Source organism: Tiliqua scincoides, chromosome 1 (assembly GCF_035046505.1).
Source record: "Tiliqua scincoides isolate rTilSci1 chromosome 1, rTilSci1.hap2, whole genome shotgun sequence".
In the NCBI taxonomy this organism is placed as follows: Eukaryota; Metazoa; Chordata; class Lepidosauria; order Squamata; family Scincidae; genus Tiliqua; species Tiliqua scincoides.
Genome location: NC_089821.1, coordinates 71931128 through 71958815, shown reverse-complemented (window position 1 = coordinate 71958815; position 27688 = coordinate 71931128). Strand labels below are relative to the sequence as shown.

General features: G+C 51.0%; 1 protein-coding gene across 1 annotated transcript; it reads left to right on the top strand.

The window, feature by feature from the left end:
* Positions 1-4907: 4907 nt before the first annotated feature.
* Positions 4908-26244, top strand: IHH (Indian hedgehog signaling molecule). Its single transcript, XM_066636710.1, has 3 exons — positions 4908-5210; positions 20512-20773; positions 25595-26244. The coding sequence occupies exons 1-3, from the start codon at positions 4908-4910 to the stop codon at positions 26242-26244; spliced, it is 1215 nt and encodes a 404-aa protein (XP_066492807.1).
* Positions 26245-27688: the final 1444 nt, after the last annotated feature.

Below are 27688 nucleotides of genomic sequence, written 5' to 3'. Positions count from 1 at the left end.
CTCCATGAGACTGGACAGTTGGCTCTACCACTGGCTGCCTAGAGTATGGCAAATTGGGCGAGAGGCTTCACTACCTGCACCCATGATGGAGTGCAACGTGAGTGCCATGCTGGGCAACAAGGCAGTGGGGGCAGGGGGCAGTGCAGTTGTGCTGTGGTAGGCAGTCCCGAAAGATTGGTCCTTCAGTCAGCCAAGCTGCCCAGCAGCTCAGCAGCAACCTACTCATCCTCATTATTCTCTGGACAGAGTTCAGCAACCCAGGAGTTTAGCAAAGACATGACGACATCACGACCGAACATTCAGAAATGGTGTCATGATGTAGTGGCCCACCATCCACTTACAGATGAGACCTCTGGCCCCTATGCCAAAGAAGGTTGCCGACCCCTGGTGGAGAGGGTACTGGCAGCCCAATCCTTAGCTGCCCCGTGCAAAAATGGCTGCTGCAGCATCCTGAGTGCAACCCAGCAGCTCCTCGGGAGAAGGGAACTTTCATTCCCTTCCCCCAGGTAAGGTGAGTAGCCCTGCAGTGGGGCTACTCAATTCTATGGCAACCCAAGGGTTGGCGTAAAATCAAGGTCCTCCATGTTGGGCTGGTGGCCCATCACAGAGGCTCAGGATCTGGTGGAGCAAAGCTCTACCAGCACGCCTCCCTCCCGCCCCGCTCTGCTCCCTCCCCTGGCATGTCTCCTCCCCATCCTACCCCTGCCCTGGAACTCCTCCCCCCACCTCCCCCCATGCCCCCACCTCTCTCTCTGTGGTCCATATGACCATGGAGCAGCAGAGCAGTGGTGGTCCACTGGTGCTAGCTGGCGCTGAGCTAGTTCCAGTGCTAGACCGGCTCTGAGGGCTGCAGACATGCCTTATGGCATGTTTGCAACAGTGCGCGCCCGCGGTAAACCAGCACGCGCTGTTTAGGATTGGGTCCTAAGCTAGGTGGTGGAATAGTCAGTATGGCAACTATGTACTCTGTGTATGTCAGATGCCAACCAAAGACTCAGTGTTTTCAGAAACCCCTGGGAACTTGGTAAGAGTTGTCAGTGTGAAGTTGCTTTTAGGCAGGTTCTGGGATGTTTGGGAATTTTTTTTTTTAAAACAACAGTGTTCATTGTATCCTCTACTCTTATTTGTTTTGTTGTCAATCTTGTTTTGTTGTCAAAGTGGGATATACATTTAGGTAATTAAAATAATGTGCCTCTGTATCACCTCTCAGCAATTCCTTTGTGCCCAAATGCTTACCAGCCTGAATTCTCTCTCTCTCTCTCTCTCTCTCTCTCTCTCTCTCTCTCTCACACACACACACACACACACACACACACACACACACCCATACCCATCCTTTCCCACACATGCCAACCTCCAGTCTTCCATTGCTTGCTACTGATCATTCCTTGGGCCTACAATAAGTCTAACCTGGACTGATTGTGTACTCTGAGGCATCATCACACCGACACAAACGGTCACCAAGTACAAGACATGTGATTCTGAGAATTTCAGAATTCTTTTTAAATACATTTCTCTCCCTTAAGGCTGCAAAGGAAGAGGAGTTCAAAAGGGGTATAGTACCTAGTGAAATCTCCATGGAAAGGGGAGTGGGCTCAGAGCCAGATTTCCAGGGGAGGTGGAGCTTCAGAGCCTGTTTACCCACCCCTGCTATTTCTCTTAACACAGAGCACTCCCAGTCCTGGTTTGCCCATGGTTGCTGAACGAAGGCTCTCTTTACTGGCATGGACCTGCCAGCTTTATCTCCAAGCCTGGCTAGAGATAATTCAGCAGAGGCAACTGAGAAGCGAATAGGCTGCAACAGACGGCTGCCCAAATTTGAGTGCACAAGATTTGCGTGCGTGTGTGTGTGTGTGTGTGAGAGAGAGAGAGAGAGAGAGAGAGACCAGCATGACACATGTGGTGGTCGCTGGGCAGCAGTCTCTTTCAATGGCACAAACTTTAGTCAAGGGGAAAGTCTCCCCTGCAGTGGGGTGAGAGCCTTGGTTTAAAAATAAGGAAATAGCGCCCCCTGGTCTGCAGTGCCTGCTGAGATGAGTCTGCAGGTTGCCCCTCACTAATGCCAGGCTGGAGAATGCCCCAGTGCCCCCATCTCTTCCCCAATCAAGCCCTCTCCTTTTCCCTGCAGGCCTCGGTCAGAGCTACATAAGCACCCGCCTCCAGCACATTTGCTGAGTCCCAGTCTCAACTGAAGGAAACACCCCAGCTTTCCCAGATATGGGAATTCCAAAGACTCTGTTATGAACAAGGAAATTGATATGGGGTGCTTTGGGGCATGGAGAGGGTGCTGGAAGATGAGTAGCATCTCAGTGCTCCTGGCTGTCAGTTTCCCATAGTACTGAGACAATCTCAGTGGTGGGGGGAAGGGACTGAGGGAGAAGGCGGAAATAGCTTGCAAGAACCCAGGAGTCCAGGTTCTCTGCCTACCTGCTATTCCTCTGGGAACATGTACCTTCCTAAATTAAGTGCACTGCATACACTTGAGAAGGGGCTTGGTCCTCGAGTGGATAACTTCAGGACTATGGGAGAATACGGGACTCTCATGGAAACAATATGCTTGATCAGAACCAAAACAACGGGGCGGGGGGAGGGGGATGGACAACACATGTCCTACCTAGATTGTGGCCTTTATGTAATGTGAGCTCCATAGTGCCTCTCAGGCAGCCTTTGCTAAGGACAATAGCCTAGGATAGATATTGACGTATGCCCCTAAGCAAAGTTCTCAGTTTGCCTCCTGTTGAGCCTGATGCTTTTTGGCAAAGGTCCTTAAAAAATGTTCAAAGGCAGCTCCTGCACACTCCTGCTGATGATGTCCTGGAGTTCTGCTCCCCCTCCACCTGCTGACACACAACTAGCTATGCTGAAATTTCTCATGGCCCCAGGGGATAGACATGTTTTGTCTGTGGTGTAGGATTCTTAAGCACAGGAAACGAGTGTGTACCTGAAGAGTCAGAGCTGGATCAGAATTCAAATCCCACTTCTGCCATGGACTCACTGCATGGCCTTGGGCAAGTTACAGTCTCAGAGCTTTGTTGTGATGGCAAATACAATGAAGGCTGTAAATTGTGCCACCACAAAGGGCTATAACCAACTGAATGATGAGCAAGCAGCAAATAGGTGTCACGCTCAATTCTACCTCTTCTAATCTTAAGCCCTTCCTGCCAGAGACACCCCCAGGAACTGCTTCCAGCACCACACAGCTTCAGCAGGGCTGTAGGCAACTTCCTCCAACTCTTGTGCACACACAAAGCCAGGTGACTGGTTGGAGCCTGTCTCTAGCCAGGGCAATGCATGTGCTTAGGGCAGAGAAGAAGAGGTGCTGGCAATAGGTGGAGCATTCTTGGCCTCCTTGATAGGCAGTGCAGATGCGGACTTTGGTAGCTGTAGGCTGTCAGAGGCCCCCCTGAATGAAGGCCCCCATGTCCTTACTGGGCATAAGAAGACATGATACTGAGCCTATAGTGCTAAAACAGCTAGGTGGGATGTATCTGCTCTCTATGAGAATTAGTAAAGGAGAAGGAGTAGCAGGGTTATGTGCTAAGCCAAGCTAAAGCCACAAGGCAATGGAACCAGCTGGGGTGGGGGGTCCAGAGCCAGGCAGGACTAAACAGAGACTGACTGGAGAAGGGCTGGCAGCTCAGATGCAGAGCACCTGCTCTGCATGCAGAAGTCCCAGGTTCAACCTCTGACATCTCCAGGTAGGGCTGAGCAAGTCTGAAAGGCCCTCCCAGTCAGTGCAGTCAGCACGGAGCCAGACAGACTCAGTCTAAGGAAGCTTCATGTGTTCAAGTCCTTCCCCCCAACCCCAAATATTGGAAAAGACGGGGAAGAAGAAAAGCGCTCTGCACATGCTCAGGGCCGCTCTCTTCCCAGCTCTGTGCCTGCGTTCCAGGGCTCTGCTGCGCCTCCCCTGAAGCCCTGGCTCCTGCGGGGCTGCGCTCCCGGGCGTTGTGTTGACTTTGCCCGCTGGCAGCTGCGAGGGGAAGCCCGGCCCAGGCGACATTGTTGTCTCAGCCGCTAATCAGATTCCACGAGCCGCGGTGGAAATATCGGGCCTCCCGCCGAACAATAGGGCCCCAGGAGGTGGTGGTTAAACTTCAACCAGCTCCGCTGCCCCCTCCCCGTCGGAGCCCAGGGAGCCGGGCACGCCAGGGGGTCGGGGGCACCCCAACACCCGCGGGGGGGGGGGCAGGCGGGCCACGAAGGGGGGAGGCGGCCCGGACCCTCGGTCGAGCAGGGAGAATGGGGAGCCCCACTCCCCGCGCCCAGGGGCTCCTTCGAGCCCGGGGAGGACCCGGACGGCGCTCCCACACTCCTCCCGGCCCAGCCGCGTTCTGCGGGGCGCTCTCGGGCGATGGGGGCCCTCGCCTGCTGGTTCGGGAGCCCCGCTGGCTGGCCAACCCTGCTTGGTTGGCACCTTCTCTCCAGTGCGCGCAGCCCGGCTGGCAGGTTGGCCGCCCCCCTTGGCTCCTTCTCCTCCGCGCACGTGGAGCCTGGAGGGGGCGGGAGGCAGGGGCGGCCCTGCCGGCGGTGGCCACGCGCCTCCCCCGAGGGCAGCGGCAGGTGAGCGCGGGGTGGGTCGTGGTGGGCTGGGCTGGGTCGTCCCCCCGGCAGCGGCAGGGCAGGCTCCGCGGGGAGGAGGCGGGGAGGCGGGCAGGGTGCGGTCCTGGTCCCGGATCCTTCCCTTTCCCCTCCCGGCCGCTCACTCGTGCGCCGCCAGCGGAGGCAGCAGCAGCTCCGGCGAGGCGCTGACCGCGGCGGCCAAAACAAACGGGGCGGGCTATTTATTGGCGGCGCGGAGCGGCCCGGCTCAGAGCACCTGCCCGCCCCCTCGGCGCATGGCCGCCGCTGCCCGCCCGGGGCCGCAGCCCGGCGGCCGCCCCCTGCGCTGAGCCGTGGCCGGAGCCATGAGGGCGGCGCGGCTGCTGCTGCTCCTGCTGCTGCTGCTGCTGCTGGCGGCGCCGGCGGTGCGCGGCTGCGGGCCGGGCCGGGTGGTGGGCAGCCGCAGGCGCCCCCCGAGGAAGCTGGTGCCGCTCGCCTACAAGCAGTTCAGCCCCAACGTGCCCGAGAAGACGCTCGGCGCCAGCGGCAGGTACGAGGGCAAGATCGCGCGCAACGCCGAGCGCTTCAAGGAGCTCACGCCCAACTACAACCCCGACATCATCTTCAAGGACGAGGAGAACACCGGCGCCGACCGCCTCATGACCCAGGTGGGCAGGTGGGAGGGCTGGCCGGGCGACACTCCGGGCTGGGGACGCGGGGAGGCACGGCAAGCGCCACCGTCGTATGCGGTGCCAAGCACCCACGGCCCAGGCGCGAAGCTTTGCGATGGGCGCGGCTGGGGAGGCACTGCCTCCCCGCCCTCCGCAGTCCCTGCTCCAGGCCGCAGCGTGCCTGAGCACAAGGGACCCGCTCTGCGCCCAGCTGCGCACGGAGGAAGCCTGCAGTCCTAGCCACGCTTTCCTGGGAGTAAGCCCCATTGACTAGAATGGGACTTGCTTCTGAACAGACGGGCATAGGCTTGGGCTGGAAGCTTCTGGCGATCTGCTCCGGGGCACCTGCTGCCTCCCTCCATCCCGGCCCTGGGCACCTGTCTCCCGCCACGTCCCACAGCTCTGCGGGCGGCGCTGGGCCGTGGCTTCCCCGCGATCCGCCGGGAGAGCCTCCCCAGCCGAGGGCGCAGCGGGGTCGGCCGCTTGCCTTGCAGAGGTTCCTGGAAAGCGGGGTGATGGGGCCCGACGGGTTCCGAGCTCTCCTCTTCCCGGCGCCCGGGCTCTCCTCGCCGAAGCCCGCATCTCGCCAACGCTCCTTTCCTGCGCTGCACCAGCGGCCCGCGAAGTCCCCTTTTGGACGCGCCAGGGCGAGGACCATGTGTCGGTGGTCCCGATCCTGCACATGCACCCCGGCGGCTCAGTGTCAGGGGATCCCGAGACTGTGCCAGGTTGGCGGGAGGGGAAGACGCTGAACTGGCTGGGAGGGGTGGCCTCCCCGTATTGGAGGACTCCCACTTACCATGGAAAGCTTTTCGGTGTACAACGATAAGCCTCTCTCCTGGTTCCCTTCTTGCAATCACTGCCGTGGGATGAGATTGCCAACCCCCCCCCCCCAAACACGCATCACAGCGAGTCAACTCCTTAACCCCATCGCTCCTGTGAACAAGGAGAATGGTTAGAGGGGTGTTAAGGGAGAACTGTTTATTCCCCCCTTCCCCTCTCCCCAAGGGGTGATAAGGCTGATGTACAGTAGATCCTTATCTCCTGATTGCCTGGCAACAACCCAACGAGGGAAAAGAAGCCAAAAGGGGACTTGAAACGGGCATTCCCCATTCATCCCGCACCAGCCCGAGCCCCAGCTGCAGCGTAGCACCGGCTCTGTCCAGCGAGTCTGCTGGGCACCTTCAGAGGTTTGGAGTCGAAGCTGCCCATGAGGCTGAAAGTGGCAACACATCTTCCTGATGGTAGGGACAGCCTGTGCCTTTGGGCTGCGTTTTTGGTGCCTGCCCCAAGGAGCTGAACGTTTGTGTGAGTGCAAGGGAACAAGGGGCCACATGTGCTTCCTGACCAGCCATTTGCCCCCCCCCCCAACTGCAGAGGCTGCTTCTCTAGCGTCTAATTCATGCCAGACAGAGCCATCTCTCTTAAAAACCATTTTGCCCTTTCTCCGAGTCCGACACCCCTTTTAATAGTTTTTGTCTAGTGCTGCCACTGAAGGGCTACCTATCTTCAGTTTGGGCTCATTCTCCTCAGAGGGGATTTGGCAGTTGCCCCAGATCCTAAGTGGACTGGGGACTGAAGTCTTAATCCAGAGACATGTCCTAGGGACATGTCTTAGCACACCTGAATAAAGGTGCATTTAGGATGCAGTCTAGTACCACTCTCATGGGAATAAACCGAACTGAATCAAGTGGGGTCTACTTCTGAGTGGACATGCATAGGCTGGCACTGTATGTCTCCAGTGTGATCTGAGGGCCACATGATGGAGCCACTTTTCGACAACTAAGCGGGTTGAGATCTGATCAGTGTCTGGGAACCCCAAGTATGCTCTCTTGCTTTCCATGATGGAAAGAAGGTAGCAAGGAAGACAGAAATGTAATAAGTAAACTAATAACATTTGTGGGTACAGTCAACCCCCCAAAAACTGAATTTAAGCATTTTCTGATCTGGGTGTTTAACCTAGGAGGAGAGCCAGACCCAGAGGATGACCCCTGGTAAAGTTAGCATAAAGTCCCAGAACTGGAAAGAATCTGGATTTGGTGACCAAATTTGGTGACCAAATCCAAAGGCAAAAGATATGTCCCAAGGCGAAAGTATGTTTGCTTGATTTTTTAAAAACTTGCATCAGTCTTGAGTGGGCTACAGAACCCTCATGGCCCACTAATGTGTTTGAGATTTACAAAGCAAGAGTGCACACTCAGGATCTTTTAACTGTTGTAGCACAACTCATTGTGTTACATGATCCTGGTCATGTACCCTTGTTTGGGAACATAAGAAGAGCCTTGCTTTGATGAGGCAAAGTCCACCTAGCCCCAGCTTTCTTTAGAAGGATCCCACCAACCTGCAGATGCTAGATGGTCTACCAGAAAACAGCCAGAAAACTGGGGTGGACACGGTTAACTTCCTGCCCACAAAGGATGCATGAAAGAGGGGGTGCACTGGTGGCTGCTAACCCCAAAAGTCCAATGCCCCAACCTTCAGATGCTGGACTGAGAATCATTTAATGGATCTCACCATCGTTCCCAGCTTCTACACTGCCCTGAGCAGCCTGGCATTTGTTTTGTTGTCTTTAGGGTGATTTGCACCCAATTAACCTGTGCTAAAAGAAATAGCTGTGGAAGATTAGGCAACAGGGCAGAGCATCATAGCCAAGGAACTGGAGGGACCAGGGTGTGCCATGCCAGAAATGCCTGTAGGACAAGGAATATGGTTTAGTGCTGTCAAACACGCCCAGCAGGCTCCAAGGAGCACAGCTTGCCACACCACTGCAGCCAAAGCCAAAACCCCACTTTCAAAATCCCTAGCCAATCTGACCTTGGAAGGGCAACATTCCTCTCTCAGCCAAAGAAGATCAATATGAGCTCTTGCTCTCCACTCCTAAGCACACTTACTTGGAAGGAAGTCCCACTGAATTCCACAAATCTTGCTTCCTGGTAAGTGTCTGTAAGACAAGTCCTGTGCAGAAACATTGCTCCATTCTCTCACCAAGAGTTTTCTAGCAATCTCATGCCAGGGTGCTCTGATGTCCCATCTTCAGTTCATTATAGAGCAGGAGGCATTTGCAGGGAGAATTAGTGGGCCAGTGCAGAGTTCTTGTACCGATTTTTTAAATTTTTTTATTGATTTATATATTTTTTTTTGCCCCGTTTGGATTGGAAATAAGCCCAGTGGAGGAAAGTTCTCTTAGGGGAGGAATCAGTGGACGGGGGGGGGGGGGGGAAGAGTTCCATATCCTCCTACCCACTAACTCTGAAATGCAAAAGGCTTCCCCCTCCATTGCATTGTCTTTACTTAGAAAGTACAAGTTTGGGAACCTGTGTTTGCAGAGGAAGCATTTTGCTGTCCAGTGAGACTTGTTTTTTTTGTAGCCATGATGAAAACTGCAGCCTGAAATCATATGAAGTGGTCTTGCCCATATAGCTCAAAGTTGACTATATTGATCACACTGCAGGCAGAGCCATTCCTAGTCTTGCCCAGAAGCACCAAGGATTGAACCAGGAACCTTCTTCATGTAAGCATGGGCTCTGTCATTGAGCCATGGCCCCTTTTCTTGGTCATCCATCAGGACTGACCAACCATCATCTTGTTCTCAGTGTAGGAGTGGGTATTGTAAGGGAATACCCATTGTATTGTAAGGGATGCTAGCCTTTACCTTTCAGTGAATAGTGAACAAGTGAATCTACATACGTGTGTGACTATGAAGAGGGTTACAGTGGCTGGAACCCATTTCAGGGTAATATTTTGGAGTAAATAAATATGATCTGCCTTATTTATTAATGGCCTTTTTCTGTATTAAAATACAAAATCACCAGCAGTCTGAACATAAATCAATACAATAGCAATTCAAGAAAAATCTCACCCCCTCCAAACAATCTAGATAAGAAAATAAAATTGCAGCAATAAATACACAACATCTGATGACATTACTTCAGAGCTTATGCCCTGCATACACCACTGGGACTCACTAACTACCCCCAAAGCATAAAAATCAAACTGAATTTTTCTCAAGGAACAAGCAACCATCTTACGGCCAGTCCTATCCAATTTTCCAGTGCTGGTGCAGCTGTGCTGGTGGGGCGTGCGCTGCATCTTTTGGTGGGTAGTCAGTCACAGAGGCCTCCTCAAGGTAAGGGAACATTTGTTTCCTTACATCGGGGTTGCATTTCAGCTGCACCAGTGCTGGAAAGTTGGATAGGATTGGGCCCTCTGCTTCTAAACCATGCAGGTCCATTATATACCAGGTCTGTTCTTGGGAGACTGTTGCTTTAGGTTGGTTTCAAAGCTGAATCTAGATTTTTTTAAAAATTTATTTTAAAACTAGAAATCCCACTTGATGAAATGCCCGCGCACCCACACACATTAGGCAGGTTCATTGTTTAAAAACAGTCCTAAAAACACCAGTAAAACACAAGCTAAATATTGTAAAAGAATACTCAGTTCCGTAGATCAATAGGTCTTCGAAATACGAAGCTTTTACATGTTTTCTGACCTGCAGTGTGGGTTGCAGAAAGGTCCTCACAAGCCACAGGTTCCAGAAGGCCACTACGTAGAAGGCCGTTGCTGCACTCTCCCACCAACCTAAACTCTCTCATGAGTTGGAGCAGAGCTTGCTTTCCACATGGCAACGTTGGCATCTGGAGAGGTGTTCCTTTACCTATTCAGGAAGAACCCTGATTTTATAGGTAAACTGAAATACCTTGCATTGAACCTGGAAGCTAACAGGTCCAATGTGGAGGATGACTCAGTATGCACAGCCTGCCGAATCCATCTTTTGAACAAATACTACTGCTGCAAATTCCACTGTCCTACCAAGGGAGTGGGCACAGCTGATCATTGAAAGCAAGGGCAATGCCAGTACACTTATGCAGGAGAGCAAGGTGGTTACTGACGAGCATCACTGTGTGAACGAGATCCGTGCTTTGTAGATTTGGAGGGAAGGGGGTGTCAGTGATACAAAAACCACAAAGCACATGAACTTATACCACCATTTTACACCACAGTCTAAATTTGAATTTACTCTTGGACTGTTAATCTGCTATACAGTTGCTATAAAGCTCTTCCCCCAGAGGCTTGAAGAAATAAGTTAGAAGGAGCATCTCTTGCCCCTCAAGATGCTCTCAAGATGAAATTATTGTGCCTGGATATTTGATAAGTGTGAGGACCTTCTCCCCAATGTGGTTGGATGTGGGATGGCTTCTATCTCCGAGAGCATTTACATGCATGATGTCAAAATGTAGGGTTTCCAATCCTCCAGGGTTGGCCTGATGTCTCCCAAAATCAGCACTGAACCCCAGGTGATGAATGAGAGCAATCCTCAAAATTCTCACCATGCTGGGAAGAAATCGAGGAATTGCTTCAGTCAGACTTGGCAGCACTATTAAAATTGTCCCCAAATCCTCCATGCTATTTGTGGGCCAAGGAGCAGCATCTGCATGTGACATCCTTGGGCAGCTGCTGGAGCCCACTGGCTTAGAGAGGCCAGCTACTGATGCCTGCCTTTGCCTCCAGGGCAGGACTAGGCCTGGTCAGCAACCTGCAGCCATTGGCTGGGTGGCTGGGTGGGCCTCCCTCCCTTTGCCTTGGGAGTGTTTGTCATGACAGACACGGGAGAAAAAGAGGATCCTGCACCTACCGCCACCACCACGGGTTGGGGGAGGAATGTAGTGAGATCCCAGGACCCCTTGCTCTGCTTTGTGAAGAGCAATATCTCCTAGTTGTATTGGCATTGGGAAGGTTGGAGAAGAGTACAAGGGTGCCATTTGTGTGTGTGTGTGTGTGTGTGTGTGAGAGAGAGAGAGAGAGAGAGTGTGTGTGTGTGTGTGTGTGTGTGAGAGAGAGAGAGAGAGAGAGAGAGAGTTTGTTTCATTATGCAAGTGAGAGTAACAGGAAGAGCTTGAGGTGTGCTAAAAGCTTAGATTTGGAAAACAAGCAGTATATTTTAAGAGCATTTGTTAGGCCATTTTATTTTTTTAGTACTTTGTAGTAATTGCAGCAATGTTATGATCACAGGTCTAAGAAACTCCTTGAGAGATGGGAGGGGTGACCTTTTTTTAAGTCACAACCCCCTTGAGAATCTGATGAAAGCTATGCACCCACCCAGAAGAATGCACATAAACATACACACACAATGTTTTTGTTTTGTTGTACCTTTTACACCATGAAGAAGGTCCATCATGGTCTTCATGGACCATGGCAGTCAATCCAAGGACCTCAGGTTAAGAACTCATAGATCCATAATTGTTTAGGGGACCAATCCTATCCAATTTGCCAATGCCAGTGCAATTGTGCCCATGGGGTGCACACTGCATCCTGTGGTGGGGAAGCAGTCACAGAGGCTTCCTCAAGAGTTCCTCGGAGTTGCGTTGTGACTGCACCAGTGCTGGAAAGTTGGACAGGATTGGGCCCTAGATCAGTTCTGTGGCTTATAAAACTGGTGAGTTATCCATAGTTATATGTGCTCCTGCAGAGTAATCACATTATTGGAACTGATGCACAGAACAAGGCTGGTGTGGGGGACACACCCCACCCCTTCAACTTTGAACTCCAACCCCCTGACAAGACTTGCACACTGTGGGTCTGACACTTGCCTTCCCCTTGCCTCAGTTTTCCCCTTCTCCCAGTAAGCCAGGGTTACGGGAAAGGTGTTTGAGCAAGGTGAGTGCTGAGCATTGTGAAGATGTTGACACAAGCATGACTGAGATGCTTACACAGGGGACGATTCCCTCTTGTAAATTCCACAAAACTCGCCCGTTGGAGCAGGAAACTGGGATGGTGACAGCTGGGGGATGGGCACTGTGGGACCGAAAGTTATGTGCAGCTCTTTTGGTATCACTGGGGAAATGCCTGTGGGCTCCAGGAATGCAGATAAGGAGCTCTCTGCACCCTTCCCAGCCCGCCTGCTTGCCTGGGTTATGGTCCAGATGAGTCCCTGGGAGTCGAAGGGATGGAACTGGAGGTCTGCTGAGTCAGTACTCTCACCTGCCACAGGGCCGCTTGGTTCTCTGCCTGCTAAGGCATATACAGAGAGCATGATGGAGTGAGGACAATCACACAGGGGTGGCAGCTCTGTTCGTGGCAGGCTTTGAGCAACCTGGGCTGGGCACATCAAAGGAAGGGGTTGCCTGACATCGCGCCCCCCCCCCAATCCTGAGGTGCAGATGTGTTAGCATTATGGCAACCTACAGTTCCGTATGATCTCTTCTCCCCCACCTGCTCCAGATTGGGGGAGGGATAGGGGTTTGTGAAGTAGTTGCAGATGGGTGATGTTTTATACCAAACAAAGAAGGCAACAGGTTAACTGAGACAAAGATGCAGTAGCTCCCAGTTGCTCCCCCCAGCATTGCAAAGGGTAAAGTCAGGCAAGCATGCTGAAAGGTAATGCTTCTGAGGCATGGCCGGGCTCAAAGGGACAGTAGCTGAGCAGTAGGGGTGCGGTCCCTGCTCCTGTGTTGTCCTTCCTTTTGTCCCGTCCCCCCCACTGGTTTCTTCTTGCTCTTGACTAAGTTTCGTCAAGTCCAAGGGTCTACATATGCCCAGGCAAAGGGACCCCACCCACCTGCCCTTATCGCTCCATCTTTCTCAAGAATGTCAGTCTCTGTTTACTTGCAGGGCTGGAGCTCAGAGGTGGCGATAAGGCCCAGGGAGGGGAGCCTCGCCTTCCCCCCCACCTTGGCTTCCTGCTGCTTGCTCTCTGAGCCAAGGCACATACCAGTCCTCTGCTTGGCCTCAAGGAGCCAAAGCCTAACCAGTCCCAGCCTCAGTACCTGGGTCTTTCTGGCTCTAAAAAGGCTGCAGTGTGTGTCTTTGTGGGGGCGGGGGGGGAGTGTTGCTTGCTGCCCCAGACCTGGTGGGGAAAAGATTCTACTGACAGAGCCAGCCCAAGACCTCCTGGCACCTGGAGTGATATGCTGAATGCTGCCCTCCTTACCCGGTGATGTGCCAGCCTCTGCTCCTCCCAGAGGAGAGAGTGTGGAGAGTGGAAGGAGTCTAGAGAGTGGAAGGAGTAGGAGAAGCAGTGGAAACAAGTAGACGGACAGAGATGGGCAGCATCTTAAGTTGGGTTGGGGATTGAATTCAGGGACGCATTTGAACTGCTACGGATGCTTTTTTGGGCTGCATGGTGGTGTGCATGGTACATGCTTCCCCCATGCTAAGGCCTGCTGGGGGACCCTTGCACACTAGGAGTTTGAGTGGCAGAAACTATCAGCCCTGTCTAGATATTATGGCAGGTTATATTTAATATTTCTTGAGCACAGACAGTGTGCAAGCTGATGTATAAAAGAGATGTGAGGCAGTCTCCTCCATTGCTGTTACTGGGCGAAAATCTAATCCTCCTCTGCCTCCAAAGAGCATGGAATGGTAGCAGTGGGCTTCCTGCCCAATTTATTCTTACAAGGGTCTTGTTTCTCTGACAGGTAGTGGGTGTCAAAGGTCTTCCAGCAAGCTAAGTAGGAATTGAATTTGAAACCACGTCTCTCTGGATCAGGAACAACACACTAGCCCCTATGTCACACTAGTTGTCAAGAAACTAGTTCGCTAAGGGACACTGTATGTGTCTACATTTTAATACTGCATGAGGAATGTAGGACTGCAGTCTACATTTACTGGACAGAATGTGGGTGGAAAAGGAGACCTGGGATTGCCAAATAATTTGTGAAAGTGGGAAGCAGGAGAACGTTAGGTGGCAAAAAGGTTGCAGGCAAGGTGAGGTTAGGTGTGCTTGATTCATAGAAGGTCCTCGTGATCTACAGACCCATTTTCCATACAGCTGCCTGCAGAATGTGGGCCCGCAGAATGGTACCTTCAGTGCACCTGATGTTTTCCAGATAACTTTTTTGGATTATTCCCCAAATGGTGAAGGGCAGGAGCAGTGAACATTTCCTCTGGAATCCATCCCTCTTTTCAGAAAATTCCCACTTTTAGGAAGCATCCAGGTTTCAGAGTAGCCTAGTCTGTCTGACCATCTCTTCTCACCACCCAGCCCCTTGCACAAATCAAATGACAGTATATGGTCCAGCAACTACAGCAAAGCCCACATCCAGATGCTATCTGAGAGCCTGTTCCTGTGTCAAGCTGGGTTGCCCAGTTTCGTAATTGTGATCTCTCTGGAGCAGAACGTGTGCTGTCAAACCTGGCAGGTCAGGGATGAACGCTCCTGCCTTGTGTCCATTGGCTTTCCCACTGCAGCTCTACACTGACACCTGCTGACTCCACCTGGAACTAGATGAGGTGTGGATTGGTCTCAGAATTTGTCCAGAGTTTGGATGAGCCCCCCACTCTTTCTCTCATACCAGGGATAACTCCAGAAGTGTCCCCTGGTGCAGCGTGAACTTGGGGCCCATGTAAGAGCCCATCCACATGCCTGGTCAACCCAACTCAGAGGCAGCAAGGAACTGCTGCCACTCCTCACTGTTCCCTGGGAAGCCAGGGCTGATTGGGATGCTTGCCATGTGCTGCTTCCCACCATTGCCAGACAACAGCACTCAAGTCAGGAGAACCTCCTTCATCAGGTTTACTTATTTATTTGAAATATTTTCCCTGCCCTTTGACCACAAGTTCCACAAGGCAGAAGAATCTCTTCTGCTATTCCCTGTGTCATGTTCCCAGGAGTTCAAAGTTCTGGAAAATGGTGTTCCCTGGAGGTGGGGGTGAGTGGAGCACAGTGCCTCTTTACTGTGTATCTGGCTGTGAGATACAAGTGCATCTAGTGCAGAAGAGATGGGAAGAATATTGGGTACATGTATACAGTAGCACATACCAGACTTACCCTAATCATTCAGCTACTGATTGTGGTCACTGGAAAGGCCCAATACCCAAAAAGTTATTTTGAAGAAATACAAACTGGTATAACTTAACTGAGAAGTAGTTCTGGTTCTTTGTCTGTCTGGTCCTGAGGCTGTCAAGACCTCTTGGGGAGATCATACAGGCCCAACCACTCACACCAGCTTCTGCTGCAAAAGTGAGTCTGTTTCCTCCAGTTCATGCACATGGGCCATGCCATCCTGAAGCTTTCTGACTTACCTCTGAAAGTGGCAACAAACAACAGCAGGTCTTTAACCCAATTTTGCCTGGCCCAGAGATGTACACATTTGGTCCCTGTTGTGTATGTGCAATGTTGGGCAGAAATGGCTTAAAGTGGCACAAGGGTCACATGAAGGCAGTCTCTTTTTTGGCACAATGTTTTTTTTTTAAAAAAGGAGAGATCTTGAGGGCAAGGGACCAGCTGCAGTCCACAAGGCTGAATGGTGTGCCTGTATTGGAATGCACTGCCTCAGGAAGGGCATTTTTCACATGGTGTTCTGGGTCCCTAACTTCTCAAGAGCTAGAAGCTGGAATTCCCCACCCCTCATTTGTAGGACTGCCATAAAAGCTGGGGTAGCCTGATCTACCCATGGATCTACTCATTGGTTTCTACCATGGGCAACGTTAAGGTGATGGAATTATTTGTTATCCGTTAAGATTCCAAATGGATATTTGTTATTCATTAAGGTAATAGGAAAGAATGAGCCAGAACTGGAGTTAGGAGCCTACCTATGTAACTCTAACTCTCCCTTAAGACTGAGCATTTCCAGACAAATCTCTCTCTCTCTCTCTCCCTCTCATGAGTTGTTTGTTGCCTTCCATCTCACCTTATCTCTGAGGCCCAGAACAAACAGTGATGTGTGTTTGTGTGTGTGACTGTAGAAACTGGAAAAGTCCTTTGTGCTGTGCCTGCCCTAGCCTACTAGGGACAAAGGCCGCCCCTGGCCACATGACCTTTCCTCTGGGTGGGGGGAGGTCTCACCTCACCCTTACACTGTAGTACTCTTTGCCCTCTTCTCAAGGCTGATCTAAATGTGACCTAAGGAGTGGGGAGGGTCAGGCCTTTCATCCTTGGAGACAGTTGGCCACATTCCAAGGTCACAGAGTGGGCCTTGCAGGCGTATTATTGCAGTTTGGGATCATGCTCCAGATTGGATATGAGCCAATAGTACACACACATGCCAGTCCTCTTCTAATAACTCAGCTATTTATTGCAAGCAAGTTACAGGAAAAGCCCAGTGCAAAACAGATTGATGGGAAGGGGGAAAAGCACAAGTTATCCTCCAGACTCTCTCTAGTTCATCTCAGACTGTTCAGGCCCAAGCAAGAGATCACACAGGCCCAACCATCTTAGAAGCTTCTAGTGAAATTGTTCTCTCAGTATTCTCACATGACCTTAGGGTTCTCCACCCTAAGACCTTCTGGGCTTGTGTCTGCAGAGCTCTTGAAAACTATGACTTGGTGAAATCCCTGCTTGAATTCACACCTGTTAATGTTTTTAAAAGTGTAAAGCAAAACAGCATTAAATCTGCATGATCAAAGGTAGGGTAGGGCCAAGGCATCTTGGCATCCAGGAAAGAAAATCTGAATGGCAACTTCCATGGGAAATAAATACACTGAAGATTTGCTTGTTCAAAAGCCCCAGATCTGATAGCAGCAGTTGTGGGTCAGGCTCATGGGCTGGAACAAAAGCAACTAAAAGGATCCAAACACTAGCAGCCTTTAAACAGCTAAAGACCTCTGAAAGCAAGTGGAGAAAAATGAGGAAGATGCTATGATGGTTTGTGGCTGATCAGCACTTTCCCCTACCTGGTGGTTGTAGAATTGTAACTGAAGCAGCAGTAGCAGCAGAAGCCTGTATTGTTGTACTCTGCTTCTTTAAGAGATGAGAAAGCCTTGTGAGAAAACTGGGGGAATAGTTTCAGCTTTGCAGTAGATAAGGTGTGAGTGGCTGGGGCAGTGAGATGAGGGGCTTGAACAGTTCTAGGCCCAGATGGACAAGAATCTAGGGTCAGCCTGAAGATGATTTGTTTTAGAAACACTAACCTGTTTTATGTGGTGAGTTTTTCCAGTGAGCTGTTAGTAATAGAGCTATTGAAAGAAGTGTGTTATTCTCATGTATTTGGTACACTACTGATGTTTCCAAGCCATCCAAGCCCAATGGACTCAGTATGTCACTGGAGTTATGAGGCAAGAGTACACAAGGAAAAAGGCACACTGGGCTGGGATATCAGAGGACATATGGATTGGGGTGCTGGGCAGCACAGTTAGCCAGAAAAAGTCCCTCATGGACTTTTACTTGGGCTTCCACTTATACACATATATTATTATTGAAGTGTGTGGTGCAGCTGACACTCCTCTCCTAAATTACTTGCTCATTTCTCTGTGAGGTGGGCAGTACAGCATTCCCATTTTACAGATGAGGGATGGATTTAGCCATGGACCTGTTGGAAGCATTTGGTGAGATGGTAGTCAATCCTAAAGGTGCCTGAGGACTTGCCTCCAGTCCACAGGACAAGGCCTCCACTCAATTGTCTCTTCACCAGTCCAGAAGTCTCTGCTGCTGCTGCTGCTGCTGTCTGATGTTACCCAGAGCTTAATCATCAGCCTTGCTGTTGCCTCATCGTCCCTCCCAACCCACATCTTTGCTGCTACCCTTAACCAATGCTGACGGGGAGGGGAAGAACTCTCCAAACCTCAAGAATTCCTTCCAGCCTAAACTGCAATGTTCTGGGCCCATTTCACTTGTCAACGCATTTGCCTCTGTCATTTCCCGCTTCTGTATAATCTTCTCAGTGTTTATTTTGGACTGGTGCTAGGACCATTTTTGACCCCATGGCCCAAGGCTGATATTGTCAACCACGTATGACCTGATGCTATGTTCCAGATTTTCCTAGACAGCCCTGTATTCAGCTCACATGCACTTGGCTGTTACAGTCAAGTATGCCAATTGGACCAATTGACTACGTAAGTTTGGCACCCTTTTCATGGTACCCAGCTTGCTGGCAGAAACCACCCCACTTATAGTCTGCCAAGAAATCACAGAGGAAGCGGCGACACCCCAAGGGCAGGAATGACTCGCTGCTTTGCACAGGGGACCTTTCTTCAGGGTCTCAGCCTCACTGTAAATGTCTCTTTAAACCCCCAAATGTGAATTCTACAGGGGATTAATTAGCTTATGGAAGCAAATTTAATCAGGCTTTCTCCCTGATCCAGACAAGGCCAGCAAGTCAGAAAGCAAAGTGATGTTATTACCGAGCAGTGGGCTGAACTGTATCTTTGGCAGTAGGTGAAGTGGGGCTTCAACTGACCAGCAATGAAGTTTTCTAGGGAAGAAACTGAGGGGCTCCAAACAGCATTGATTGATTGATTTCCTGCTGTGTGAAAATATTGGGTTGTGTTACCCTTGCAAGCCCGATAGTCAGTGTTCCTTGTTGACTGTCAGATCACTCTCCCATGGCAGTGCTTGCCTCCCTCCCGGAAGTGGGGATTCATCTGCTAATTGGCAGTGTCAGTTGCCAGAGGGCATGAATTGAAGAAGGGAGAAATGGTAGAGAAGGTAAAGCTATAGGATTGCGTTGAAGTTGAGAGTACTCCTGGCAATTTGAGTTGGAGCTCAGGATGGGAGGCTGGGCCAAGCATTTGGCATGGACGACAGTGTCCAGCTGGGTGAGAAAAAGGGGACCACAGAGAAATGCTGCCGCAAGGGATGCTCTAGGTCAGTGTTTGTGCTCCACGGAACCCTGGGGCTCCATCAGACCCCTTCAGGTGCTCTGTGAGCACATGCCACAAGCCCTACCAGCAGCTCTTACATTGGATTCAGTTCTACTGAAGAATGGGGTGGAAAGGAGCAAATCTACTCTCCTGTTCTTGCCCTCTTCCCTGGGTCTGTGCTGTAGGGGAAGGACTGTTGCAAAAGAGGGCCGGCAGGAGCTGCCATCAGTTACATGAGTGACAAAAGAATAATCTTCCCAGCAAGGGTTTCCCCTCCCAGACTAGGAACCAATAAAACACTCTGTGGCATACTTAGTGCCACTAGTGCCTGGGATGGACTGCTCTCACAGCCCCAAGCCTTGTCACCTGAAGCTATGGGTAGTCCTGGCATCTGCCTTGAGATCCCCTGGAGGAGGCTAGGTCTACACAGAATTCAAAGCAGCATGTAAACCTGGTCTCCACCTCTAGATTTCCTCACCCCTGGAGGACAGGTCTATCCAGCATTCGAAAGTCAGGTAGACCAGGCCTTTGCCTTGAGAGATTCCTCATAGAGGAGGTCAGGTCTACCCAGCATTTGATGAGACAGGTACAGTGGTAGCCCCGCATATATCTGGGGTGGATTGGATAGGATTGCAGCCTCAGCCTTCTTTTTAATGCTTAAGCTGGGGGTTAAACTGCACGCCTGCAGGCAGAATTTCCACAGCCTCTCCTCCTACAGAGAATAGCAGGTAGCTTACATGTAAACCCTGCCATTTGTACTGTAAGCCTGCTCTTCCCAAAACATTTGTTCTATAAGCCCTGACCCAACAAACTTTGATGCCTAACCCTTAGTTTTAATGCCTAAGCCGGGGGTTAAATTCTAGTGAGGTAGACATCGATATTTAGAACTCACGTAAACAAAAGCTCTTTGGGCTCTGCAATAATTTTTAGAAGTGTGAAGGGCTCCACAGACCAAAAAGTTTGAGAGTCACTGTTATAGCACTTGGCTGCTCAGAGTAGGAGATGGACTACACCAGGGTTTCCCAACCTTTTTTTAAAATTGTGGCTCCATTCTGAACCTCATTTACCTCTGGCAGTTAAGTTTGGGTGGCCCCCTAATGTTTCATTTTCTTCCATGTGGCTCCCTAGAAGAATGGCATGGCCTCCTGGAGGGCCACATGTTCCATGTTGAGAAGCACTGGACTAGATGCCCTCTAAGATGCCTTCCAGTTCTATGATTCTATTAGGTGGAGCTTGCTTTAGATTAGAACATGAGATACTTTGTCTGTAGATTCTCTTAAATCTTAGTTTAGGTTCTAATTTGTAAGGCACATGGATTGAGGGCTGGTCTACCCATGCAGCATAATGAGGAGGTATCAAATGGAAGAGTTCTGAAATGGTATAAGGACTGTATCACTTCAGACTGCAGACGGGGAAATCACAGTTTTGAATGGTCCACTGTCTTAAAACAACAGCAATAACAACCCTGGAAGCAGAAAATTAAGACAAAGAGCAGATTGGCTAGAACCTTTTCCAAATGTGTTTTCTGCTTGCAAGGAGTGATTTTTTTTTTAAACATAGATGAACATGCAGAAATGGCACTTCCTCTACAGTTTGCAGTGGTACAGTCCATTTTCCCATCTCAGGATTCTACATTTTGCCGCAGGTGTGAAGCAAGCCTGACTTTTTGTAGCTCAGCTGGCAAGTGGGCTGGCTGCCCAATACTGCCCAGTACTGGTCTTTTTTATACGTTGGTCAGTGGTGCTGATCTCTGTCCTGTTCTGTCATCTCCCCTTCCTGGCAGCGTTGCAAGGATCGCCTCAACTCGCTGGCTATCTCTGTTATGAACCAGTGGCCGGGACTGAAGCTCCGTGTGACAGAGGGTTGGGATGAAGATGGCCACCACTCTGAGGAGTCGCTGCACTATGAAGGCCGGGCTGTCGACATCACCACATCAGACCGGGACCGCAACAAGTACGGCATGCTGGCCCGCTTGGCGGTGGAGGCTGGCTTCGACTGGGTCTACTATGAGTCTAAAGCTCACATCCACTGCTCTGTTAAATCTGGTAAGGACCAGCCTCGTGATGGGATTGGGAGGGCATCAGCAAGAGGGGGTGGGGTGATGGAGAGCGGCACAGATAAAGAATGAAAGGCTTCAGAAGATGGAAAGTGTGGTGGTAATGGAAGGACCATGCTGTTCATTAATGTATCATCCAATGTTTGCTTATTGGTGTCACTGTGGGACAACTGTACTACTAACTTGCTCTCCACTTGCCGGAACTCTGCCATCACAGCTGATATGAGTAGGATTGCTGGCGCAACCTGACTTAGGGAACTAATCAGCCCTGGCACTGCAGAAGAATGCAGTCTCGCCATTGATCCCAGGCCAAAAACGTTGCCTGGGCCATAAGGACATCTAGGTGTGGCCTGCCTCCTACAATTTTTAGTACAACTTGGCCCAGGACCATGATCATCTATGCTCTGGGGTCTGGTTGCTGAAACCACAGATGACGTTGCCCTACAAGTGCTCCCCTGCCCTCTCCACTGTGATACTTTTCTTGTGTGTGATCCAGAAACATGGATTTTGTCCAACAGAGGACAGCACTGTTTGATCTAGCACAGTGGTTTTCAAACTCTCAGGGAGAGTTTGAGCCGCTCTAAGTTCTTGCGGGGGCGGGGGGAAGGCAGTGGTGTGATCCTGGGGATTGCACCGCTGCCTCCTCCCTGCCTCCAGGCTGCCCCTGTCCCTTAAGGATAAACAGGCCAGGGCCCACATGCTGGGGTGTGGTGATGCCCCAGTTTGAAAAGCCCTGGTCTAGCATATCAATAGTGAGCACAGCAGGGGTCCAAGTTGGTTGTCAGGATTAGATGCTGTGGGGCTTCCCCTGTTGGTCAGAGTACCTGGGTTTGACTGTGGCCTTTTGTTCCTATTAGCATGACCTGCTGGTACCCTGGTCCTTTCCAGAATGACAGGGTCTCTGGCTGATGGGAAGGAGGTGCCTTTGCCCAGCCTTTATTGTACAATGCTTGGCCCAGCAACTGAATCTCCATCTGTCTGAGACACACCAAGAGAGGGCAGCGATGGAAAAAGAGATTGGCCCAGCCAGAGAATGGCACAGTCCCCTTCTCTGTGGCACTGGGGACTGTGCTGCCTTGAACTCTCCTGGATAGATTTGTGCCAGCCAAGAGACCTTGTTAAATGAGGTCGGGGTTCCCCTCCTCCCACAAGTCTCCAACCTACCCAGGGAGACGGCTTCTGGGCCAGAGGATCAGGGAGGAAGCCGGTGGAACATGGGGCCACCTCCCCATAGGCTGCCTGGGCAATCCTGTGGGTGGCAAGGCACAGCAGAGGAACCCCCCCCCCCGCTTTGCCCCCTGCCTTGGAGGGCGGGGAGACAGGACGCAGGCCATTCGGCTGCTGGGCAACCGCCCCTCCCCCGCCTTGGGGGGAAGGGGAGCACTCCCTCGCCCAACCAGCCAGGGCCTACCTTGCCAGGCAGGGTACCTGGCTGTGACATCAGGAGCCCACAGCTGGACCTCCCCGAGTCATATGCAGAGCTACAGGACCCAGGTGGGCAGGGCCAGCCCACCCCCCAAAGGCAGAGGCAGCAGCCTTCCCAGCCCTCTCAGGAACAAACCTGGCAGCTCCAGGTGAGAAGAGGTGGGAGGGAAACAGAGAGAGGAAGGGGAGGAGTTGCGGTAAGCCCAGGGGAGGGCAGTCCCAGAGACAGGCCCTTTTTGTACCATCCCTGTGAAGGAAGGGGAGGGGCCAAAGGGAAGGGGACTGCCCTACATAAACCTGGAGGCCAGGGATGACAAGGCAGTTGGGAGTAAGAAGAGCAGGCAGGAGGATCTGCTGCTAGCAGCCCCTGCTCCTGACTGGCAAATGCTGCCAACCCAAAAGAGGGGGAACCGGGTGACACAACCCCCCTTCTTCTGGTAAACTGTTCTGAGGCCTCCACAAGGGGGTCCCCCTTGGAAAGGCCGGGCGGGCCCTCCCCTCCCTCCACGGGGAGGCCTCACAATGAGCTTCTGCCTTTTTGGCTTTAGGTTCCAAAGGCCTTGTTATTGCAAAACTGCACGTCAAATTTCAATATATTGTGGTGGATTTATTAAGAACTGAATGGTTGTGCTAAATTGAGGGGCATGCATTGTCCAATCTGGGCACTCACGGCTGCCAGATGATCTGTCCAGATTGGTCATTTAACCCAATTCCTCTAAGCAAATTAGCAGGAGTAGGAAAGCATTTTCCTTTTCCATTCCATTGATACTGCACATGTTGTAGGGATGCCTGCATCTGGATGCCGGCATTCTAGCAGGATGTTGGGACTTTACAAAGTTCCTAGAGAGGACACTGGCTTGGCAGAGAGTGACTGATGGAGCACAGTCTTACTGAGAAAGTATTGGATGGACACTAAAGGGATGACAGCTTGGATGGAGGTGGAGAAGGAAGGCAGAGTAAGAGTCCATAGCTGGGAGGTTATCCTGAACAGAGGCTTTGCTAAGTTGTGGGAATTCACACCTGGGGGCATGTGAGAGGAGGTGTTCTTCTAACATTCCAGGCTGGTGGAATGGGAAGCACTCAGAAAAGAAGGAAGGCCTTGGCCAGTGTTAGGATGGGAGCAGGGGAAGGAACACACCAGACTCCATGGTGCATAGGACAACTTCTATGTGGCTAAAGTAGCCTGTGTCCTAGGCAGCTGGCCTGCCTTAAGTATTCTGTTAAATGCCCTTTATTTTTGTACCAAGCTTGTGCAATCTGGTTTTTCTCCCTTTCTCTCACAACTTCTGTAAGCATTTTATTTTCTCTTTTAAATGCTTCATACTACATTTTCAGATTCATTCTTGCTTTTTCCTGGAGAGAGAAAGAGGGTGTAGTAATTAAAAATGGCTCACCACCACCTATTCCTTCCAGCTCCAATACCAGCTTAATCATGCCACTGAATACTACCTGATTCCAAAAAAAGATCTTATAGAAGACATGTGAGCAGGGCTAGCCCATCCATGACATTCACACATGACACAATGCATTCTTCTAGTGTTCCTTACGAGCTGTGTTAGACTCTAGTGCAGCAATTTTCAACCTTTTTCATCATGGCCCACTCAGAAGGCACTAAAATTTTTAGGACACACCATCCATTTTTGACAATTGACAAGGCACACCATGCTGCCAATGTGAAGGGGGGCTCATATCCCCAATGGCCCTACTAATTATCCAACCCAAACTCTTGCAGCACATCTGTGGACCATTTGTGGCACACCAATGTGCTGCTGCACACTGGTTGAAAATAGCTGCTCTAGTGGGTGTCCCTTGGGACAGAATTCCATTATGATGCTTGATTGTTTGGATTTGACAAATGGATGGTACGATCAAGAGGGCACTGTTGGTCAGCGGCTCCTAATTGCCTCAGTCATGTGCTAAACCCCAAACAATGAAGAAGCATCACTGTGGAATGAGTGTCTACTACATTTTGTACCTTGGCATCCTCTCCTCTGCCTTCCACATTGTGATAACACTTAGCATGTATATAATTTCTTCAAATGGTCAGAGTTTAGCAGCCATTTCCTGCCGTTCCATGCCATTCTTACCATGGCATGTAAAGTAGGCCAGTCTCGTCAATCCCATGTTGCAGGTGTGGGCATGAGGCTGACTGAGAATGAAAAGGGAAGGCTTGCAGAAGTTTGTGGCTGAAGTGAGATGTGAGCCAAGGACTTCACGGCTCACTCTCTTGGGAGCTACATCAGCTTTCCTTGCCCTGCGCACATTACCACTGTACACGTGGCTGAACGGAAACAAATGAAGTGCACCACATGCCAAGTGATCGGACAACTCAGTAGCATGTCAGACCCAGAGGTGGATAGGGAGGTGCTGGCTGTTCCCTGTGGAAGGAGAACTCAGCCTTGCAAATGGTGGGGAAAGACAGGCCTGTCCATTTAGCACAGTACTCTGTTAGTAACTGTCAAAGGTCTCTGGAAGTTGGGTCTTTCCCGACTTTGTTGGCCAAAATTTTTGAACTGGAGGTGGCAGGGATTTCACCTGGGAAAGAGCACATGCTCCATTGCTGAGCTATGGTGGATACCTTCCCTGGTTCTGTCCAAAGGGAACAGGCTTATGAAGATTTGCTCCAGTAAATGTATTCAAGCCTCAAGTACATCCATTTTAGCCAAATCTGTACTGGAGACATTTGTTGTGTTTATTGTATGGTGTTCAACAAAATACATTCTGTCACCCATCTTTGAGACTTAAAGTATATCTACACTACAGACTTAGACTAGTTCAACAGTCTTTCCTTTTCCCCAGGAAACCCTGGAAACTAATGCAGGGGAATGGGGAGATCACCCACTAGCACCTTCACCGAACGACAATTCCCAGCATTCTTTGGGGAAGCCATGACAGTTAACCAGGTATAAAATCAATACAAGCTTGTAGTATAGATACACAGTACTCACTATGAGTGTGGAACCTAATGTGCTGGTTATCAGTTAATGGAGACAGTGATCTTGTGCATTTGGCATCCTAGGGCACAATCCTAACCAACTTCTCAGCACTGACATAGCTGTGCCAAAGTGGCATGCACTACATCCTGCAATGGGGAGGCAGTCAAGGGGGCCTCCTCAAGGTAAGGGCATGTTTGTACCTTCCCTTGGCACTGCGCTGTGGCTACATCAGTGTGAGAAAGTTGGTTAGGATTGCACCCCTAGCTGAATGAATGCCCCTATGAGCTGTCTTGCCCCACACCTGTGGAATCAGATGCATCCCTGTATTGCACTCTGCCCCCAATCTGCAGGTGCATCTTGCTGTCATATTATGATTTCATTGAGTTTGCCTCCGTTGCCTAACTCAACTGACCTCTTTATTTCTCTTTCTCTCTCTCTCTTTTGTCTAGAGCATTCAGCAGCAGCAAAGACAGGAGGCTGTTTCCCAGCCCAGGCACTGGCAACACTAGAGAGTGGGACCAAGATTCCAGTATGGGCACTGAAGCCTGGGCAGCGGGTACAAGCCATGGATGAGCACGGCCGCCCCACATACAGTGAATTCCTGACATTTCTGGACAAGGCACCATCTGCACAAACTGCTTTCCATGTCATTGAGACACAAGATCCACCCCGCCGCCTTGCCCTCACCGCAGCACACCTCCTTTTTGTGGGGGAGAATGCTACGGCACCTGTAAAGGCTATTTTTGCTAGCCGAGTGCATCCAGGCCTTTATGTCCTGGTGACAGAGGGGGGTGAGCTACGGCCAGCCAAGGTCACGGCTGTCTCTGTGAGGATGGACATTGGGGCCTATGCTCCCCTCACCAGGCATGGGACTCTGGTGGTGGACGAAATGGTTGCCTCTTGTTTTGCTTTGGTGCAGGAGCACCACCTGGCACAGCTGGCCTTTTGGCCTCTTCGACTCTATCACAGCCTGGCTGGTGGCCACCGGACCGAACTGGAAGGTGTGCATTGGTACTCTGCACTGCTCTATCGCCTGGGCCGCATGCTCCTGGCTTCAGAAAGCTTCCACCCATTGGCTACAGCACAGTTTGAGAGCTGAGCTGATAGGATCAGATACCCCCTGAAAGAGGGAGGAACCAGGTCGTCTGCCATTGGTCAGGGACTGGATGGTCTCCGGAATCCTGATGGTGGGGGAGAGTGGGGCCACAGGACCAAGTCACTGGCTCCTCAGAATTTTTCCCATGCATAAGAGTGAAGGGAGGTTTTAATTCCTCTTCTGACTCTGAGGGGCCTTTTGTGGCTATAGAAGGGGACGCCCAATGCCAGGGCCATATGCTGCTATTTTGGTTCAAGAGCCTCTGATACAAAGAGGGAGCTAACCAGGTGGATGCGGGTAGTGAGTGGAGGTCCTGAAACCTGGGATGAACAGGGCAAAAATCCTGTCCTTCTCCATGCAGACTAGGAAAATACAATGTGTGCATGCTCTGGTGCAGCTGAGCAGCTGCAAGGAGGCAGTGGGGAGCACACATCTATGAAAGTGCCTCCCTTCAAGGGCTGTGCTCCTTCTTGCACTTCCTCATTGTGGCCAACAGTATTGCGAAATGCAAAGTAGCTGTAAAGGAGACGGGGGGGGGGGGCTCCTCCATTGTTGGAATGGTAGGGGGAAGAATTATTTCTAACTGTCAATCAGAGGGGCTTATGGGCAGTGAAGGACAGGGTGGGTGCTGGGGCTTGGCAGGGAAAAGGGCATGGATTGTGAGAGAGAAGACACCAGAGAAGTCACACAGTCTTATGTGGATGAGTTGGATTTGGCCTAGAATAATGGTAGCCCCTGCTTCGGTTCTTATATTCACCAACACAAAGTGAAAGAATCACTCCACACTTAAACATGCACTGAAAGAATGGCGGGGTGGGGTAGCAGGTTAGGGAATCTACCGTTTCACCTTACTTTTAGTTGTAACCAAATCTGGTGAGGTTTACCAAAGAGTGGGTCAGGTAGTTTAACAAGGGGCAGGGTAACTCACATGTTTCACAAAGTGACTTTGAAAAAGTCACCTGGAGGCTGAACACTGGAGGGCAGATGCTGGCAATCCCCTATTTGCAAATGGAGGTGTGTGAGAAGCAGCAGCAGTGGGGAAGGATGGATTCCGTCACCTTTTTTTTAGGTCTCCTTTTGCTTCTTGAAGGTACCAGAGGGGCACGTGTTCTGTTGGACTCTCATCTTCCATCAGAGCACCACCCCAGTTGGAATCTCTATCCCAGGGAAGTGTTTCTGAAGCCTCTGCTCAGGGATGGGAGGAAAGGGCAGGCACACATCACCCATTGCAGACAAGGCCTGTTAGAGTTGTCCTGGGTATTCTTGTAAATAACAGAGTGTCTCAAGATAGAACTAGATGTTATGAGATAAAAGTCAATGCAGGGGTGAGGGAGGCATTTGCAGGAAGTGGTCAGGAAGGGTGTGTAACCCCCCAGTCCCGTCCCCCCTCCCCGGTAAATGACCATTACCGTCATTTTTAGCCTGGGTTTTCCCCAGCCAGATTACA